This window comes from Carcharodon carcharias, chromosome 17 (assembly GCF_017639515.1).
Source record: "Carcharodon carcharias isolate sCarCar2 chromosome 17, sCarCar2.pri, whole genome shotgun sequence".
In the NCBI taxonomy this organism is placed as follows: Eukaryota; Metazoa; Chordata; class Chondrichthyes; order Lamniformes; family Lamnidae; genus Carcharodon; species Carcharodon carcharias.
The window spans coordinates 6,840,703-6,861,015 of NC_054483.1; the positions used below are offsets into that span (position 1 = coordinate 6,840,703).

A 20,313-nucleotide genomic window follows, 5' to 3' on the forward strand; every position below is an offset into this window, starting at 1 on the left:
CCATATGAAGGATTGCATCAAATCAGTGAAAGGATAGAGCAAAATGCTGGCAGCTGAGCCAAGGGACTTTTGAGGATTAATGGGTTTACAATGAACCCTACCTATTTTTACCTATAATCACATTACTAAAACTCACTACTTCCTATTGATACATGTGTTTGCACTCGGGGTGGCTGTGATATTGGGCATAAGAAGAGTCTGATTTTTTTTAAACTTGTGAAAAGAGCTGCAAGTAAAAGTGTGTGGCAGGCATCAAGATTAGGTCACATTCTTAAGGCAGCATTGGATGAGCCAGATAAAAACAAAAAAACTGCGGATGCTGGAAATCCAAAACAAAAACAGAATTACCTGGAAAAACTCAGCAGGTCTGGCAGCATCGGCGAAGAAAAGAGTTGACGTTTCGAGTCCTCATGACCCCCACTGTCAGTGAGAAGGACAGAATGGGCAACACGACCTTTACTTCCGCCCCGCTGTCAGCCGCCATCTTGGTAGGGGGCAAAATGCGCCGCCTGTTGTGCAGGCGAATCGGTGTGGAGAGGCAGGTTTGTCCCGCACCAACATGGCGATGAAGGAAAGAATGGGCAACACGACCTTTACTTCCGCCCCGCTGTCAGCCGCCATCTTGGTAGGGGGCAAAATGCGCCGCCTATTGTGCAGGCGTATTCGGTGTGGAGAGGCAGGTTTGTCCCGCACCAACATGGCGATTTACAGCAGCCGGCCGGGGGTGTGATGGTAGCGCGGCGGGTGAGTGGCCGAGAGAGAGAGAGAGAGAGAGAGAGAGGAGGCAGTAATCTGGTTGGTGGAAGAACCCGAGGATAGTGAGAGCTCGGCACAGCGGGGCCTAGCATCAGGTCTGAGCATTGGAGCTCGTCTCCAGGTAACTGCGGCCTAGCGGGACTGGGGGGTTTGGAAAGCCTGGGGAGGGTTCAGGCCTGGCAAAGAGCTGGTCTTATTATCCAGTACCCCAGAATGGGGTAAGCAAATGAAATAAAATGTTATGGCCCAAGCCCTCACTTAGCCCCCCTTTCAATTACCCCCGTCTCACCCCTTTTCAATTACCCCCCCCCTCGTCTCACCCGTTTTCAATTACCCCCCCTCGTCTCACCCCTTTTCAATTACCCCCCCTCGTCTCACCCCTTTTCAATTACCCCCCCTCGTCTCACCCGTTTTCAATTACCCCCGTCTCACCCCTTTTCAATTACCCCCCCCCTCGTCTCACCCGTTTTCAATTACCCCCCCTCGTCTCACCCCTTTTCAATTACCCCCCCTCGTCTCACCCGTTTTCAATTACCCCCCCTCGTCTCACCCCTTTTCAATTACCCCCCCCCTCGTCTCACCCGTTTTCAATTACCCCCCCTCGTCTCACCCCTTTTCAATTACCCCCCCTCGTCTCACCCGTTTTCAATTACCCCCCCTCGTCTCACCCGTTTTCAATTACCCCCCCTCGTCTCACCCCTTTTCAATTACCCCCCCTCGTCTCACCCCTTTTCAATTACCCCCCCTCGTCTCACCCCTTTTCAATTACCCCACCGTTTCACCCCATTTCAATTACCCCCCCTCGTCTCACCCCTTTTCAATTACACCCCCCGTCTCACCCCTTTTCAATTACCCCACCTCCCATCTCACCCCTTTTCAATTACCCCCCCCGTCTCACCCCTTTTCAATTACCCCCCCATGTCTCACCCCTTTTCAATTACCCCCCCTCGTCTCACCCCTTTTCAATTACCCCCCCCGTCTCACCCCTTTTCAATTACCCCCCCCGTCTCACCCCTTTTCAATTACCCCCCTTGTCTCACCCCTTTTCAATTACCCCCCGTCTCACCCCTTTTCAATTACCCCCCTCGTCTCACCCCTTTTCAATTACCCCCCCTCGTCTCACCCCTTTTCAATTACCCCCCCCTCGTCTCACCCCTTTTCAATTACCCCCCATCGTCTCACCCCTTTTCAATTACCGCACCCCCCATCTCACCCCTTTTCAATTAACCCCCCTCGTCTCACCCCTTTTCAATTACCCCCCCTCGTCTCACCCCTTTTCAATTACCCCCCCTCATCTCACCCCTTTTCAATTACCCCCCCCCTTCGTCTCACCCCTTTTCAATTAACCCCCTCGTCTCACCCCTCTTCGGTGGCCCTCGGTCTCACCCCTCTTCAGTGGCCCTCGGTCTCACCCCTCTTCAGTGGCCCTCGGTCTCACCCCTCTTCAGTGGCCGTCGGTCTCACCCCTCTTCAGTGGCCGTCGGTCTCACCCCTCTTCAGTGGCCGTCGGTCTCACCCCTCTTCAGTGGCCGTCGGTCTCACCCCTCTTCAGTGGCCGTCGGTCTCACCCCTCTTCAGTGGCCGTCGGTCTCACCCCTCTTCAGTGGCCGTCGGTCTCACCCCTCTTCAGTGGCCGTCGGTCTCACCCCTCTTCAGTGGCCGTCGGTCTCACCCCTCTTCAGTGGCCGTCGGTCTCACCCCTCTTCAGTGGCCGTCGGTCTCACCCCTCTTCAGTGGCCCTCGGTCTCACCCCCTTTCATGCAACCCCAGTCCCACCCACTTTCGTTGACCCCCCAGTCTGTCATCCCATTTTTCACATGCCATGTTTTTTTTTGTGTCGCCCTTTTTTGATAACAAGGTGAGTTAAGGACTATGTACAGGCATCTGAAGAATGGCAGACTGGTCCATATCCAGGCTGTCCTTCACAATTGTAATAGGTTTTGCTTCATAAAAATAAACTCCCCACCCTACTGGAAATCATGTAATTTTCTGGGAGACGTGCAAAGGACAGATTTAAGCCCAGGGAAATTTGGGAAGATAAAATCTTGGAAATTCCTCTCTGACCTCTTCAGGTGGTCCAGACTAGTGTTGGAGCTCACTGTGACTCTGAAAATTCTCTGCAGTACCCACCTTTTGAACTAGGAAAAAAAATGAGAATAATTTAAGTATTTAGGAAGCAAAATATCTGCAGGTGGAAGGTGTAGCAAAGAAATAAAAAAATAAAGATAGCAATGGAAAAGGCTGCATTTAGTTAAGAGACTGTTGCTAACTGGAAAGTCGAATAAACAACTCAAGAACCAATTTGTAAAGAGCTTGATTTGGAGTGTTGTTTTGTGTAGATGAGAGACTTGGACCTTCCAGAAAGGAGACCAACTTGCTGAATAGCTTTGAAATGTGGTTTGAAGGAGAACTGAAAGAGTCAGCTGGATGGAAAAAAAGTAACAGGTGAAAAAGTGCTGTGGAAGAGTGAATGAACAAAGAAATTTGCTGTATGTATTTAGGAAGAGGCAGAGAGACTGGGCAGATTGCATCGGAAGAGAAAACAGACTAGTAAGAGACATTATGGAGGGAAGATTTCAAGGAAAAAGAGGAAGAGAATATCATTGCTGGATAGCTTGTAAATTGAAGGAAATTATTAGAAAATGGAAACACTGGCACAGGACAGAGAGACATAGAGAAGACAAAGAGCGCGGGACCTGCCTTCAGGAAGAGCACACATGATGATGACGACCTATCTTTTGTAAGAATGATTTCCATCCCAGGGAGAAAAGGTCCAGCTCTTGCTTGAAGGGTTTAGAGAATTGGTGTTCATCGCACAAGCTTGCAGCCTGTTCCAGAGGTCACTATTCTCTCGGGGGAGAAGGGGGGAAGAACATCCTGATGTCTAACCGAGAACTGGCTTTGTACAACTTCAACATGTGATCCCTGTTCCTCCTTAAGCTTTTTAAATTGGGATTAACTGCTCAAACACAACCCATTCCTTCCACCATCTTGTAAACTTCGATTAAATGATGCTTTAAGTCTGTGCTTCTCTGAAATGTAGAGTCCTAGGGCTTGGATTTTTCTTGCTACCGCTTCTAAAATGGAAAGTAGGCATCACAAGGAATACAATTTATTTAGAACCTGCTTCCCATTGTGCTGTTAGCCCTGGAACTGTCATGGTCCTGCTGGTATTTGGGAGGTCGCAAAATATCATCCAATATGAATTTATATGGCGAGTTTAGGAAAACACCCCTAGGGTGCTTCTTGAGGGGGTGTCAGAAACACGGGCTGTCCTGGAACATACAGACTGGCAGGGTTCAACTTCATGCTGTGGACTTCATGTTACATTCTTGGGTAGCCGTCTTTGAAGCATATAATTTGGATTGCATTAATACAGCAACTTTTAGGGCATTGCTTTCTGCATCGCCACAGTACTGATGCTGCAGTTTGCATCCTGAGTGAGTGCATGAACTGACTTTAGGATTGGGCCCCCTGAAAGAGGCAGTCTAGCACCCCTAAATTCATGGAATATGATTGCACTCCATTGTTGAACTGTGACCTGATTTTAACGGTGGCTGATCTTTATTCATTCTCAAGTTATGACATCACTGGCAAATCTGGCATTTGTTGCTCATCCTTCGTTGCCTTGAAAGATGATGGGTCACCCTCTTGCATTCCATGCAATGAAAGTGCTCCTAAGGTGCTGTCAGATAGGGAGTCTCAGGTTTCTGAACTAGTGCTGACGAATGACAATGTATTTCCGAGAAGACTTGAACAAACTGTAGCAGGCAGCTCAAAGCGCTGGCGATGTCCCACCAGTGGTGCCTTCACAAGATCCTCCAAATCAGGTGGCAAGGAAGGCAGTCCAACAGCAGCAACCTTTCCCAAGCCAACTTGCCCAGGATCGAGGCGCTAACCACTCAAAACCAGCCCCGCTGGGCGGGACATGGTGTTTGTATGTCTGACACCAGACTCCCGAAGCAACTACTTTACTCAGAATTCAGTAGTGGAAGGAGACTCCCAGGAGGAAATGCTTTAGGTATGTCCTTAAAGCATCCCTGAAGAGGTGAAACATCCCCACTGATCTATGGGAGACCCCGGCTTGTGACTAAGCAAAATGGAGAAGGCTCATTGGGGAAGGCACCGAGCACATCGAGAGACTTTGTTGGGAACACGCAGAGATGAAGTGGAGGCATAGGAGGGAACACACAAAGCTCCAAACAGCCCATCCACCTAACCCTTCAAGCACTATCTGCCCTGCATGTGGCAGATCATTTGACTTATCGGCCATCTCAACCCAAAGAACCAGAGTGGAAGCAAGTCATCCTCGATCCCAAGGTACTGCCTCAGAAGAATGAGATTTCCTACTTGGGATGTTCTGTGTCTTGGAGATGGTGGTGTTCCCATGCCTCTACATCCCTTGTTCTTCTAGGTGGTAGAGGTCATGGGTTTGGAAAGTGCGATTGAAGTCATGGTAAGTTGCTGCAGTGCATTTTGCAGATGGTACACATTGCTGCCACTGTGTGCCAGTGGTGGAGGGAGTGATGTTAAGGTGCTGGATAGGTTGCTGAAGAAGCAGATAGGTTTGTCCTGGATGGCATCAGCTTCTTGAGTGTTGTGTGTAAATATTTAATCAAGTGCAGGAGCTCTGTGCCTGTGTGGAACCAAAGTTGTGTGGAGCCACATCCTGGGCAAGGTGTGAAAAACCAGTGAGGTAGCACAACTAAGGGACTGTCTGGCTGAAAGCTGGAGTATAAACAGAGGATAAGAGAAAGGCATTCTACAGAATATATAGGATAGATTGATATAGTGACCCATTTAATTGTGGCCTATTTAAGGTCATTATTTAAGAACAGCAACACTACAACCTCCCCATTATAGTATCCAGCTAGTTCTTAAATGATTCCAGTTCCCCGTTCTCAATCGCTTGTATTTGTACTCCTATAGAGAGCTGGCATAGACCTGATGGGCCAAACGGCCTCCTCTTCTGCCATAATGGCTCTATGACCTACCCTGTTTTGGTTATTGATCAGTTGTTTAATTTTGTCCATGTCAGAAGCTACACCTACTGTGTTTTCCTCACTAGGGGAGTTCCAAGCAAGTTTGGTTCTTTGAAGAGCTTTGAATAATCATCCTTTGTCCATAGCTTGCCATGTTTGTGATAATGTGCAGGTCCTATGAAGATCAAAAGTTTGGTGGTTTTCCTGAAACCCACAGGAAAGCTGCTTTGTTAAGTTGTGATTTTGAAGGATCTGTTCCGTTTCCTGATTGACATGGTTTCTGGAGCTATATTATCTTTGTTCCTTTACTTTGCAGATTGAGAAGCTGAGATGTCTGAGAGAGGTCCCAGTGGAGACTCTGGCCACTCTAGCGCCATCAGGCCTCCTGTCACGGTGGGCAGGGGTCTGCCAGGACGACGGAGTTCTGCCACCGTTACCCCAGGTCGTTTGCCTTCCATCCGCTCACGGGATCTAACGCTGGGAGGAATGAAAAAGGTCAGTGGCATTGATAGTTTGGGACGAGGGCAGGTCAACGTGGAATGAAAACTGGCTTGAATAGCAGGTCAGACCACATCTGTAAAGAGGACAGAGGTTTGCATTTTGGGTGTGACCTGTTGTTACTCTTTCAGACACTGACTGATCGATTATGTATTTGCAGCGTTGTCTGTTCTTATTTCGGCTTTCCAGTACTCGCAGCCAGTTTCTATTATTGGACATCAGTGATGCTCACTGGACTGAGACGAAACAGCAGCAAGGGTTTGGTGAGAGCAGATCTGTGACTGTTGAAATGTGGTGCTGCCTGAGCATTTGTGCCATGCTGTACTGCAGCAGCTTAAGAGCTTCTTTGTGAAGACTTGTGCAAGCTTCCCCTCCCTTCAGAAAGTGCAGGTTTTTATAGACTTTTATAAATGTCGGTCTTTGTCTCAGCAGATAACACTCTCGCTCCCTCAGTCAGTAAATTATGGGTTCAAGCCTTAATCCCCAACTTTATCACATTATCTAGACTTAACACTCCAGTGCAGTACTGAGGGAGTGCTGCACTGTCTTAGGGGCCATACTGAGGGAGTGCTGCACTGTCTTAGGGGCTGTACTGAGGGACTGCTGCATTGTCAGGTCAGGGCAGTGCTGCACTGAGGGAGTGCTGCACTGTCCTAGGGGCCGTACTGGAGGGACTGCTGCATTGCTGGGGCAGTACTGAGGGAGTGCTTTACTGTCTTAGGATGGTACTGAGGAGTGCTGCATTGTCTTTCGGGTCATACTGAGGGGTAGTACTGCATTGTATTAGGCACCTTACCGAGAGAGTGCTGTAATGTTGGAGGTGCTGTCTCTTGGGTTAAACGGAGGACCCATTTGCTCTCTCAGGTGGGCATAAAAGATTCTATGCTGCTATTTTAAAGAAAAGAAGGGATAATATTTATACCTCATCATCAAAATAGATTCTCTGGTCGTTTATTTCATTGCTGTTTGTGGGAGCTTGCTGTGCACAAATTAGCTGCTGTGTTTCCTATGTTATAACAGTAACTACTCTTCATTAGAGCTTCAAATTTAAACACTTATCTTACATGGACAGAAATTATTTTTATAGTCATGTTGTCAAAACATGTTTCGCATTAGGAAGTGAGCTGACTGTTGTATCGGCAAAATCTATGTGCTTAATTGGCCCAGATGTCTTTTGAATGCTGTTTATCTCACCTTGGAATTGTCAGCAAGTTTTCTAATGAGAAAAGATGAGTGGAGTCAAACCGGTAATGTACCGCATACAGACAACCTGCTTAGTAAGCTGCACTGTGCTGGTATGGCCCTCATTTTCATTCTTGAGTTGTACATGCACTTGAATTTGAGGTGAATTTTCAAAGGTTTGTTGCCATCAATGATGGTGCTTTCTCTGGCCCAATCAAATCTTCTATTTTGGTTTATGTAAAGGACTGGTACACTTCAATTTAAGCTGGCAGGGGAGTCGCTGGCGATAGTGGCTCTGCCACTAGCAACCTGCCATGTGCAATTTATACAGAAATAAGCTCCAAGGAGTTGATGTGCTACATGGTGGTGCTCTATACTTCATCTGGACTATAATTTATAATTTGTCATGGCTAATGGAAATGCAATGATGCAATCTGGCTACATTTAGTCACTGTGTGGTGCAGAGGTACCCCTCTGCTCAACTGGAGGTGGGGCTGTTGGGCTGGTAGTTACTGGCTTGTCTGTATTTTAAATAAATATTTTATAACATTTTAAGCATTTTATCTGTGCACAAATTGTTGAAGTTGGCAGGGCAGATTGAGAAAGCGCTTAAAAAGGCAAATGGACCCTGGGCTCTATGAATAGAGGCATAAAGTACAAAAGCCAGGGAGTTATGATGAACATTTCTAAAACACTGCTTGGCCCTCAAAGAGAGTATTGTGTCCGATTCTGGGCTTGACACTTTAAGAAGAATGTAGAGGCTTTAGAGAGGGTGCAGAAAATATTTACAAGAATGGTTCCAGGAATGGGGGACTTCAGCTGCGTGGATAAATTGGGACTGTTCTCCTTGGAAAGGAGAAGGCTAAGAGGAGATTTGGAAGAGGTGTTCAAAAACATGATAGGTCTGGACAGAGTAAATAGGGAGAGACTGTTCCCATTGGTGGAAGGGTCGAGAACCAGAGGACACCGGTTTAAGGTGATTGGCAAAATAACCAAAGGTGACATGAGGAAAAACTTTTTTAACGCAGTGAATGGGTTAGGATCTGAAATGTACTGCCTGAAAGTGTGGTGGAGGCTGATTCAATTGTGGCTTTCAAAAGAGAATCGAATAAGTACCTGAGCAGAAAAGCTTTGCAAGGCTTACAGACTAAGGATGGGAAAGGGAGTCCAGTTAAATTGTGCTTGCAGAGGGCTGGCACAGATGGAATGGGCTGAATGCCCTCCTTCAGTGCTGTATCTATTCTATGATTCTATGAAAACTTACATTTGGCCAACGGTATAGTGGATAAATGTGCCAAGACCTTTTAATCCTTAGTCTGTCTAGAGCTGGCTGAGTCAGCAATGGTTCAGTATCCCTAAGCCTGGAAGGGGGTTAACCAGTCAGAGTTTCCACTTCTGATTTCCATCCATTAATGGCTGTGGAAGTCTACTGAGGACAGGATTGGGCTTGCTGTAATGAATAGTCTAACGACTTCTAGTTGTTAATGAAGTTAGATTGTGGAATGTCTTTTTTGTGTTGAATAATAACAATTAAGTCAACTATTTAATTTGAATGAGGAATTAACCGTTCATTGCAGGATTAAGGAGGGGTTTTGACGTAGTTTTTTTTTTACAATTGGCACAAATGAGGAGGAGTTTGGTTTCACAAAGGTTTCCAGATTTTAAGGCTAATGTTCTCTTTAACTCTAAAAGCCAGGGAATAACAACTGTAGAAAGAAAGAAATGGAATATTAGTTCCTAATACGAATTGTGTGTGAGACAAATTGTGCCCTCTCTTGCAGAAAACTTTCACTCCCAACATCATCAGCAGGAAGGTCAAGGAAGAGTGAGTATATGTTTACTCTGTGGAATTTGTGACTTAGTTTTGGTTTTCCATTTAGTGGTAATTACATGATGCCAGCTGGTAAGTCATCGATGAGAATTCAGGGAGCAAGTGCCATGGGTCCGTGTACATGACCTCCACTTGCTGAGCACCTGCTGCCTGGGAATTATGATCAAAGGCTGAAAGTTTCTTGCAGGGACAGGCAATGAATCATCCTTATACGCCCATTAAGGCTTGTGTGCCTGACTTGCCGGGTGGACTAGTGTTTTCCCAACATTGATAACTAGTGTGATTTTCATCAAGAAGACTAATTTGCACGTTTTAAAACTATTTGAAAGGAATGTATATTCAACGTGAAAGAGAGAGAGTGCAGTTCAGTCTCCTAATTCACAGGATGAATAGCAATGATGTATTGACTGCAATAAAAGCAAAATATTGCGGATGCTGGAAATCTGAAATAAAAACAGAAAATGCTCGAAAAACTCAGCAGATCTGGCAGCATTTCTCTCTCCACAGATGCTGCCAGACCTGAGTTTCCCAATGTTTTCTGTTTTATTATGTAATGACTGCATCTGTACAAGCAGACCTGAGAACATCTCGTCTGTTCCCAAATGTCCTCATGCCTAACTCGGCCTCTGCAATCTTTACATTGTGTATGTGTCAATATGAAATTCCTGCAATTCAGTCAATAGAATAATTTATGTTCTGGCATGGTGTGGTGCTTGGTGTATGAATGATTATCAACTATGTGTGCTTTGAATATGAAAAGGACCCAGCAGCATCATTCTTGGGGTCATGTGTGCAGAGAGCACTTTTTGCCCTGGCTAACATTGGGTTAAGTACTGGTGGGTCAGGTCTGACTGGAAGTGGGAGAGGTGTGAGGGGATGAGTTCAGAGAGTCAGAACAGGTTGGCTTACATAGAACTTTTCCTGTAATGTATTACTGTAGATAAACCCAGTGAGGACATGGGTGTTTGGAAGTTGAAATTCATGCCGCGTGAGGTTATGTCAGATCGCAGTCTCATCTTTGTATGTTGGATGCTTTTAGCTTCTGTAGCTTCTGAATTTCCTGCTATTTATTCCTCAGCTCCATCAGTAATGTGTTGGTACCACATGAAAGACATAGGCACTCACAAACCAGATCCATCTTGCCAACCTATTCACTGACATCACCTTTCAAGCTAAAGATGTGCTTTTGGTTTTGATTTGCTGACTAACAGAGCTCACTTGCATCGTGTGAAGCACTTTTTTTTCTTAAATTTGCTTCTCTTTCAGGCCAAAAGAGGAAGATGCATCTCAGAGAAAAGAGAAGAAAGAACGAGACAGGGATCGCCAGAGAGAGGCACGGGGAAGGGGTAGAGGCAGACCCGAGACAATTCAATCCCACTCCATCTTTGAGCAGGGTCCTGCTGAAATGATGAAGAAAAGAGGTGAGATATGGAGAAGGGAATACATGTGGTGTCCCACATTCTCATGTCTTTCCTGCTTCTATTCATAGAATTGTGCAGCACAGTAAGAGGGCAAGGCCATTTGGCCCATCGAGCCAGTGCTGGCTCTTTCAGAGTGATCCAGTTAATCCCACTCCCCTGGCCTTTCTCCAAATCCCTGCAGTTTTGTCTCCTTCCAAGTATGTAGTCCAATGGGACCACATCCCAAAAATTTACCACTCATTGGAAAGATATTTCATCATATTGCCTCTGATTCTTTTACCAATCACCTTTAATATGTGCCTTCAGCCGTTGGAAATGGTTTCTCTTTATTTACTTAAACTAAACCCTTCATGTTTTTCTACTTCTGCACTGCAGAATCCTGTGTGTACTCTGCAATGTAGTAAAGAAACTGGTTGTTAGCTGTTGGCTATCTGTTTTGCAAGGGGCTCTGCTAGATATGGCACTATGGCCAAGTATCTGACATTCTTTTTTCATGGAATCCAAAGGGACAGGCATCAAATTGAGCAGCCTTTGTAGATCCAATAAAAATGGATTATGGGATCCTGTGGATTGTGGGACTAAAATGTCACAGGGTAGATTTGGGTGTTAGGCACCGCTGAAAGTTGCAAACATTCGGGGACTCACTTGGTGATTGGATTCGGAGGCAGAGATGTGAATTAATTTGATTTTCACCTGTTGTTTTTTTTTTTCCTGGCGGACCTGGATGTCTCTGTTGCTAAAAGGCTACGTCGGCCTTCCAGATCTCTGGTGTGAAGCTGGAGCTGCCGGTAGGACATTCCAGGAAAGTGTCATCCAGCATTTTGTGTTTCTCCCACCTTGATTTTGGTGATATTTTGGGAAGCCTGGAAACAGTTAATGGTTAGCAGTTGTGGCCACTGATAAGACAATGCCAAAGGGAGCTTACTACCACTGTCACTGTCCCTGTCCCATCCTCCAACAAACTGTGCACATGCTAAGGACATTTGCTATAATGCCGTATCTAGCAGGCTGTTAACCATGATGACTTGTTATTGATTGTCCAGCTGTTGTACTGTTACTCGCTATAGATCTGGCATCTCCTTATCTATCATTTATTATTCTAGCTATCTCTTGGTATATCTTTATATATCTTCACAGCTGGTTGGGATTCTTCCATGGACATGAAGGAGTTTGGAACGTCACCAATTATTAACATAAAGAAGGAAAAGCGCGAGTCGGAGGAGGAAACCAAACAGATTCTCCGCATGCTGGACCGTGATGATGTAAGCAGTGGCTGAGGGATTTTTGTCGTGTTTTTGCAGTGCCCTAGATGGGGGCTTAGGCACTGATGTGGGACGTGAAAGTTTTGGGGGGGGTTTTGTTGTTGGGATGGAAGGTTCATTTAAAGTAAAAGGTTAAGTGAAAATGTCTCATTGGCAGCAGAGGTGAGGGTCGGGTCCATGATTTGTTCCCAAACTGTGCCGAATTAACTAATCTTTTACTCAGCACCCTTGGTGTAGGGGAGGCAACAATGAGCTGAGTATGAGAGTCGTGGTGGCCATCTAATGATCTCCCCATACCCCCAACCCAGATATACATGTATGGATGTCAGCAGAAGACTCAAATTAGGCTGGCATCTCCTGCCCCATTGGTAGAATACCTTGTTGATGTTCACCATTGAGTGCCTCACAAGACACAGCAAGCAGGCCTATGGAACCACACCACAGAGAGAGCCTGTGCCTTTCAGAAGGCACAGCTTTGAGTTATGTCGGAGAAGTTCCAGGGTTTGGTGTTGGGATCACTACTCTTACTTTAAATCAATAACTTGGAATCAAGAACTCGGTGCAAACTGGTCACAATTGCGTATAGTATGAAACCGAAATCAGCACAGAGCAAAGTTAGAGTCTGCAACCATATGCTCCCTTATACAATGAATTCCTTTTCTACCTAAGCCATTCAGAGCTCATTTCTTTGTTTCTTTCTTTGTCCACATAAATGAAACATTATGTGTGTCCATTCCGCTGAGTGCTTTTCTTGCTGTGTGTCTGTGTGTAGTTTATTGATGATCCTGGTCTGAAAAATGATGCCCGGAACATGCCTGTCCAGCTGCCACTGGCACAGTCAGGCTGGCTCTTCAAGGAGGAGGTGGAGGACGAGGACATGAAACCCGCATTGCCGGCCAAGGAGGAGAAGATGGAAGTGGATATCTCATCTGTGAAAGGTGAGTATGACAACACAGGCTGTTGTTGGTGCAGGCATGGGTTAATGTGTGAAGCCATTTGGAGGTCACAACTGACTGGGTTGGTTTGTTGGGAACTATTAATAAAGCATGCATCCGTTCAATTTTGTGCCTGCAATCAACCAATCTTACTGTTGATTCACCTAATCTGGTAATATGCTGTGTTAAATGGGAGCAGTCATTTAGATAGTGTTGTACAGAATGTGAGGTGGTGTTTGTATCAATTCAGTGACAATGTGGGAGTGGACGAGTCATTCAGAATTCGGTCATTCAGAGTTGTTAAATTGTTTTATCATCAGAATTAGTGAGCCTGCAGTGTTGGGACACTTAGTGGATAGTCAGGCTCAACTGTGATGTGAACCTCCCACACCTAAAACAAAAGAGTTGCATTTATATAAGTGTCTTTCACAACATCAGAACATCTCACAGAATCGTAGAATGATTAAAGCACAGAAGGCGGCCATTTGGTCCATCGTGTCTGTGCTGGCTCTCTGAAGGAGCACTTCACCTTATGCCAGCCCCTGACTCGTGGCCACCAATTAGACCCAACAACGTTTCTCAAACAGCAATGTGCTGATGACCAGTTAAGCTGCTTTCGTGATTTTTGGCGGCAGGATAAATATTTGTTCCACGTAACTCCTGCTGCCGACCAAAAGGGCATCAGGAATGGTTGAGCATGCACACTCACCTACACTGTAGCTATCGGTGCATCTGTTCCTGAAGCCTTCGCCTCAAAATGAAGACCATGACAGTAAATCCATGAGAGAATAAGAGAGAAAGGTGCCAATGAGAGAGTAGCAGCAGTACTAGCAACAATAACAATGTGTGTGTTAGCTACAGGTATTCCATAATGAAACACAGCCTGGCTAGCTTAGTTGGTAATTAATAGGCCTCTTAATCCCAGGATCATGATCTCTAGCCTCGCATTGGCTGATGATTTTTTTATTTAATATTTTATTTAAGGAGGTAATAAATTGTACTTAATTAAATGAGCAAGACACTTTTGGACACGGTAATTAGGGGACAGTTCTTTGGCAGATATGTATGAAATGTTTTGGCTGACACATTCATTGAAAGTCACCTGGATTTAGCACCTAGGGAAGTGGTTATTGTTGCTGGCACTGCCACCACTTTCTCATTGGCATCTTCCCCTCTTACACCGACATGGTTTTGCTGTCCTGGTCTTCATTTTGAGGCACACTTAGAATGGAGCATGCAGTAGATGCAACACTAAACCCCCGCATCACTGTAACAGCAGAAAATGCTCCCCCTAATGTTGCGACACAAATAAACACAGCCACTTTGGTCAGGAGCTTAGGGAGAGCTCCCCTTCCTTTCTTCGAATAATGTCGTGAGATCTTTTATGTCTATCTGAGAGATCAGTTTAATGTCTCATCCCAAAAGACAGATCCTCTGACAGTGCGCCACTCCCTCAGTACGGCACTGGGAGTGTCAACCTAGATAATGTGCCTGGAGAAGGACTTGAATCCACATTTTTGTGACTCAGAGGTGAAAGTGCCACCGCATGGTGGACTATCCTGGCAATTGTGATGAATTCTGATACTTACCTTAATCGGCAGTTGGAATTGGAAGTTCGATGGCCAGGAATGACAGTTCCCAGTAGGCCTTGGGCCTCCAGCACATACGCTGGTCGGGAGATGGCTGCACATGTTCAATTCATTGTTTTCATGCTTGCGCCTGCTGGAGAATGTTTTTTCTTGTCTTAAGGCCAGGAACCAGCCCTGCGCAATTTGTTTCTTTAGCTCTTCAGGCCAGGAACCGGTCCTATGCATCTGCGCAAAAGAAAAGTGAAACAGCTCAAAGCTCTGGGTCAGGTCACCTGAACAGGAGCACCATTGGAGAGAAGGTGTCCCATGGAGCGGGATACAGGGAGGGGTACAAGGAGAAGGTCCCAGGCAGGACAAGACAGGGATCAGAAATGGATCTCAGAAGACAGTCATAGGTAAAGGACAAGGACAGAGATCAGACATAGATCCTGTTGAACAAAGTTGAGAGAAAGGAGCACGGCAATTGGCTCTGAGTTAAAGAGAAAGCTGCAGGAAGCAGACATGAAACAAAGTGAGCTTGAGAGAATTCAGAAGATCCGAGGAGGCAGCTGAAGATTGGTGACTCCTTACTGAGGGCCTTTGGAGCAGTGACGTTCTGCTTGGCATGGCCGAATATCTAAAGTTGCTTGGAAGGTGACCCTTAAGTGTTCGCAGAGATCCAGGGAAGGGAACATCGGAAGGTGAGATTGAAACCCTGGAGGTGGGTCCTTGTTGAAGGTGTCAAGTGGAAGCAACGTTTGGGAGAGAATTTAAAGACGAGTTCTTTGAGCGTGAAGATTGGAAGCCCTTGTGAGAAAAGCAGAGTTTCAGTGAGGGGGTGTGGGGGAAGGTGTCGGAGGGGCGATGGTGGGTGGGGGTGGGGTGGTGGTGGTAGAGGAGGGTGTGGGGGGAGGAGCAGCAAGTGATTGATGAGAAATCCATGGAATCTGCTTTGGTGGCATCTGTCACTCATTTTGGGGTGTGTTGTGTCCGATCACAGTTCACCTATTAGTTCACATGTACTGCATACTTACCCTGAATATTAGATTATAAAATAGATATTGTAAATTGCATTATCTTCACAAATTTGTATGTATCTGTAAAGGTATAGTTGGGGAGAGGAAGAGTGTGATTTGAATCATTTGCTGGGGTTTGTATTGAAATCTTTCTAGCCTTTTTGTCTGGTAATATAGTTCATTTTTTCTTGTTTATAATGTTTTGTTCTTTTTGTTATAAGACTCCTGTGAATTTGTTCAGTAACAACTCCACAGTTTCTAAAACAAATAAAAGTTAGGATCTATCAAGTCAGGTTTTGCTCTGGGATCTGATTTGTCCAGTAGTAACATCAGCTGGGATTATAACACAATTCTTACTGTATAAACTCGCTCACTTGCATGAACTGTTTGCTGACACCATTCGGGAAAGGAGTGTAGTAATTTTATCTGGTTTTCTTTTTCTAATTCTTCCATATACTGCTGTGACCACTGAAGTGAGTTCTGCACATGCTTTATCCATTGTTTGGTACGTTAATCTCTAATGTATAGTTACTCGCATGTGTTGCTCTGTTTTCAGTTAAGGATGAACCTGAAGATGAAGGTATTGCCAACGAGATTCAGGTGTCACAGAAACCAAGTGCAGTGAAGAAGTTCCCAACTGTGTCAAAGGAGGTTTCGGTATCTGAGCTGCTCCAAGAGCTGAGTGTGTGTAAAGATGATGAACTGCTGTTTCTGCAGCTCCCTGATACACTGCCTGGCCAGGCTCCCACTCGTGATGAGAAGCCAGTAAAATCTGAGGTTCAGACTGAGGATGGCCAGACTGTGTTATTGAAGCAGGAGAAGGCTCAGGTCTGTATGGGGGAGTCACCAGTTATAATGTAGGGGGTCACTCGGGTTATCTCCCACTGACCACCATTTCCAAAATGGGCAAACGACCCAGTGCTGAGGGTTGGAAATATACCAGTTTCAGTTCTGTTGCCTGATTAAAGTAACAAGGGTTGGGATAAATAGGAGTGAGTTACAGGCTGGAATTTAATTGAGAGATTCGACACAGTTTTTATATATAGATTAACAGATATTCGGAAGTGGGTGACAGGTTGCAATGTAATCGAGGGGTTCAGGCGGTTTATATTTAGAATAACAGATATCCAGAAGTGAATTACAGCTGGAATCTAATTGCGGGATTTGAGTGATTTATTTACAGAATAACAGGAGTGAGTTACAGGCTGCAAGCAAATCAAGGGGTTCAGGTGATTTATATTTGGAATAATAACATCCAGGAGTGAGTTACAGGCTGGAATCTAATTGCGGGGTTCAGTGGTTTATATATAGGATTACACTAATTCGGAAGTGAGTTACAGGTCAGATCTAATTGAGGGATTCAGGAGACTTTATATATAGAATAATTGATACCTGGGAGTGAGTTACACACTGATTTAGATAAAGGGATAAGAGATATGGGGAATTAATGGATCTGTGGTATTAAGACATTTTAAAGGCACTTTGCATCACTTTGTAATCCAGTGAGTTTATTGCCTATCTTCTAATTATCCCTGGAACAGAAATACAAAATGATATCTACATGGGCTGGTGCCCTTAGAGGCTGTTGTTAGCCTGTGCGGATGATTATGCCTGTACAGTTAATGACCTGTTCTATAACCAGTGTCTGTATGTGTGTGTGTATCCTGCAGGAACTAAAGCAAGCTGAGAATTCCTGCTCGCTGATGGATTTAACTGAAGGTCAGATTGGGAAGCTGCTGATTAGAAAGTCAGGGAGAGTGCAGCTTGTCCTCGGGCAAGTCACCCTGGATGTCACCATGGGAACAACATGTTCATTTCTCCAGGTATGTTCTACATATTTTTCTAAGCAGGGAAGCCGTTTACTATAACCTTTGACTTTTTCCTGGGAGGAGTCCTCTCGTTTGTTCCTTTGCTTTGCTGGAGGTCATTTAATTCATTCAGGAGCCTCTGATTGTTGTGGGAATAGGTTTGTTACATAATGAATAATTTCCTCCAATTAAATATTGTAAAGACTGAAGCCAATGCTTTCGATCCCTGCTCCAAATTCCATTCCCTGTCCCAGGCAACAATCTTGAGTTTGCAACCTTGGTGTTGCATTTGACCCCGAGATCAGCTTTGACCTATTTTCATGCCACACTAAGACTGCCTATTTCCACCTCTGTAACATCGTCCAACTTCGTCCCTGTCTCAACTCATCTGCTGCTGAAACTCTCATTCGTGCCCTCATTAGCTCTAGACTTGACTATTTCAATGCACTCCTGGCTGGTCTCCAACATTCTACCCTACCTCTGAGTCAGATGGTCAGGGGTTCAGGTCCCACTCCAGAAACCCTTTGAGCACATAATCCAGGCTGACACTCCTGTGCAGTACTGAGGGAGTGCTGCCCTATTGAAGATGCCATCTTTTGGATAAGACATTTAACCAAGGCCCCTTCTGCTGTCTCAGATTGAGTAAAGGATCCCATGCAATGCTTTGAAGAGCAGAGGAGTTGCCCCCGGTGTCCTGGCCAATATCTATGCCTCCACAAACATCATTGAAAAAAATATCTAGTCTTTATTACATTGTTTGCAGGAGCTTGCTGTGTGCAATTAGTTGCCATGTTTCCTAAATTATAAAATTGGCTGCATTTTAAAAGTGCTTAATCAGCTGTGAAACGCTTTGGGACATTGTGAGGTTGTGAAAGGCACCGTAAAAATGCCATTTCTTTGTTTCTCCCCCCCCCCCCCCCAGTCCATGACAATAACCCTGTAATTGTTAAACATCCGTCGTGACTGTTCCACTTAGTTGATTTCTGTTCCCTTTCTCTTTTCAGGAACTGGTTTCTATTGGAATTGGAGAGAACCGGACTGGGGAAATGACGGTGCTGGGACATGTCAAACACAAGTTAGTCTGTTCTCCTGACTTTGAAACACTTCTTGAGCAAAGGCAATAGCTGACATTTGAGGTGCGCATGTTAAAAGGCGTGACAGCACAGGAGAAGCAGAGAAAGTTGCAGGCGGCAGGGTGAGCTCTACTTGTTTTCTCTGAGCTGGGGAATGCAGGAGAGTTTAGAAGAGTAATGAATGACCAGTCCTAAAAGGCAACTGGACTAAAACTTTATGGCTATATTTATGTCATAATGAGGGTTTGTTCTGGTCTGGCTTCCCTGCTAACTAGCTGGCTGCCGGCGAGGTGATGTCTATGATCACTGCAGACATATTCATGTAAAGGTTACTAAACCATGGGAGCAGCTGTACATGAATTTCAGGAGCAAAGATTTTCAGGGCTGGGGTAGGGGAAGAGGGGAGAAGTGCTTAGATTGTGTCTTGACACCATGCAACACTTACCAGGTACATTTCTCTAATGTGCAATGTTACCCTTCCTGATGAATATTTTATTTTGAGGTTGTGTGAATTACTTAAATTTGCTTTCTTGCATGTTTTCAGCCAAAGACGTAACTTGTTTTGCATAATTGGAATATATTTCCATATTGTACCTCAGAAACTGGGAATCCTTCTATAGTTGTGGGACCGCTTCATAGAGGATCTTAATTTACCAAGGCATGGCAATGTCAACAAAAACTAAGTTAATCCAATATAATTTAAAGTGATGCTTTACATTTTACCTCAGGCCTTCATAATTCACTGTTATACTTAAACCCATCCCTCTTGTAGTCTTCAGTACTTTACCCCAGTCCTATACAGCTCAAAAAAATGCTCTTGTGACAGGGCACAATCTCTCACTGTACTGCTGGGTGTTTTTCACAGTTTTGAAGGTTTCACACTCTGTACTTTACATTGTATTGAAATCCCAGTACTGTACTATTGCATAACATTGGTCAAGGAATCTCTGGTGGATACTACACTCTCCCTGGTGTCAAGCAATGTTACAGTGCAGGAGAGAGCTGACAGCACTATTTGCAGAGTTAAATAACTACCCTGACCTTCATAAGGTGGTTACGTAAATCAGAGGTCCACGTGACCAATGTAGGATGAGATTGAATACTGACATTGGCCAGGACTGTGCAGGCTCTGAACTGGTTAATGCAGTGTTTCACTCAATGTTCTTGACACAATGTATGTTAAAATCATAAAGAGAGTTTTGGAAAATCCTGCTGTGACATTCTCAGTGCTGCGTTACAATATTTGGATTTAAGTATTTTTGGATCTTGGACTGGAAATAAAACAACTTCACTTTTTTAAGGTGGGACTTTGTTTTGATTTGATCTTCAGTACATTGGTTGTACGGAACCACAATCTCGGCTTGGAAAACTGTCTCGGCACAACATGCTTATTTTATAATCAGTTGAATATACCCAACTTGTCAGTCACCAAAAACATACTGAAATGGGTGGAAATGACTCCTGAACAGAAACGCACACCTTTCAATACAGGGGGGTTGTTGGTTATCAGGGCTAGGAACAATTATAGCAGATGTCAAGGGATCAGCTGTAGCATGTAGCAAAAGCAGTAAAGGACTGGAGGTGAGGAGTCAGTCCTCTGATTTTAAACAGGAGCTGACAGCATATTTTTGCTAAAGTTCAATATGATTGGAAAGCAATTTGTCGGTGGATGAGAATAATATTTAAAATGGGAGTAATTTTCTCGCTAATGCATCTTCTGCCACTCATTATCCAATCAACAAATGCAACATCTTTCTCCTGAGCGATAAGCCAGTCTGCAAACTAGGACAAGTGAGATAAAGTTTCTAGAACGGGACAGCATTGGAGCTTACCCAGAAACTTAAGGTTGCTGTCCTCTGATAGGTTTACATAGGACTATGTTGTAAATCCATGAATTCTTCCTCCAAATCAAGATTGTGTGTGACTTGGAGGGGAACTTGAAGGTGGCGACATTCCCGTGTATCTGCTGCCCTTGTCCTTC

General features: G+C 44.9%; 1 protein-coding gene across 2 annotated transcripts; it reads left to right on the forward strand.

The window, feature by feature from the left end:
* The first annotated feature begins 626 nt into the window (after positions 1–626).
* Positions 627–19,628, forward strand: polr3d (polymerase (RNA) III (DNA directed) polypeptide D). Of its 2 annotated transcripts, none has more exons than XM_041210301.1 (9): positions 627–877; positions 6,055–6,233; positions 9,200–9,243; positions 10,516–10,670; positions 11,808–11,932; positions 12,705–12,870; positions 16,008–16,279; positions 17,122–17,274; positions 18,264–19,628. In XM_041210301.1, the coding sequence occupies exons 2-9, from the start codon at positions 6,069–6,071 to the stop codon at positions 18,381–18,383; spliced, it is 1,200 nt and encodes a 399-aa protein (XP_041066235.1). In that variant the 5' UTR covers positions 627–877; positions 6,055–6,068; the 3' UTR covers positions 18,384–19,628. The 2 variants fall into 2 exon arrangements, with proteins under 2 accessions (XP_041066235.1, XP_041066237.1); XM_041210303.1 differs by having other exon boundaries at positions 630–744.
* Positions 19,629–20,313: the final 685 nt, after the last annotated feature.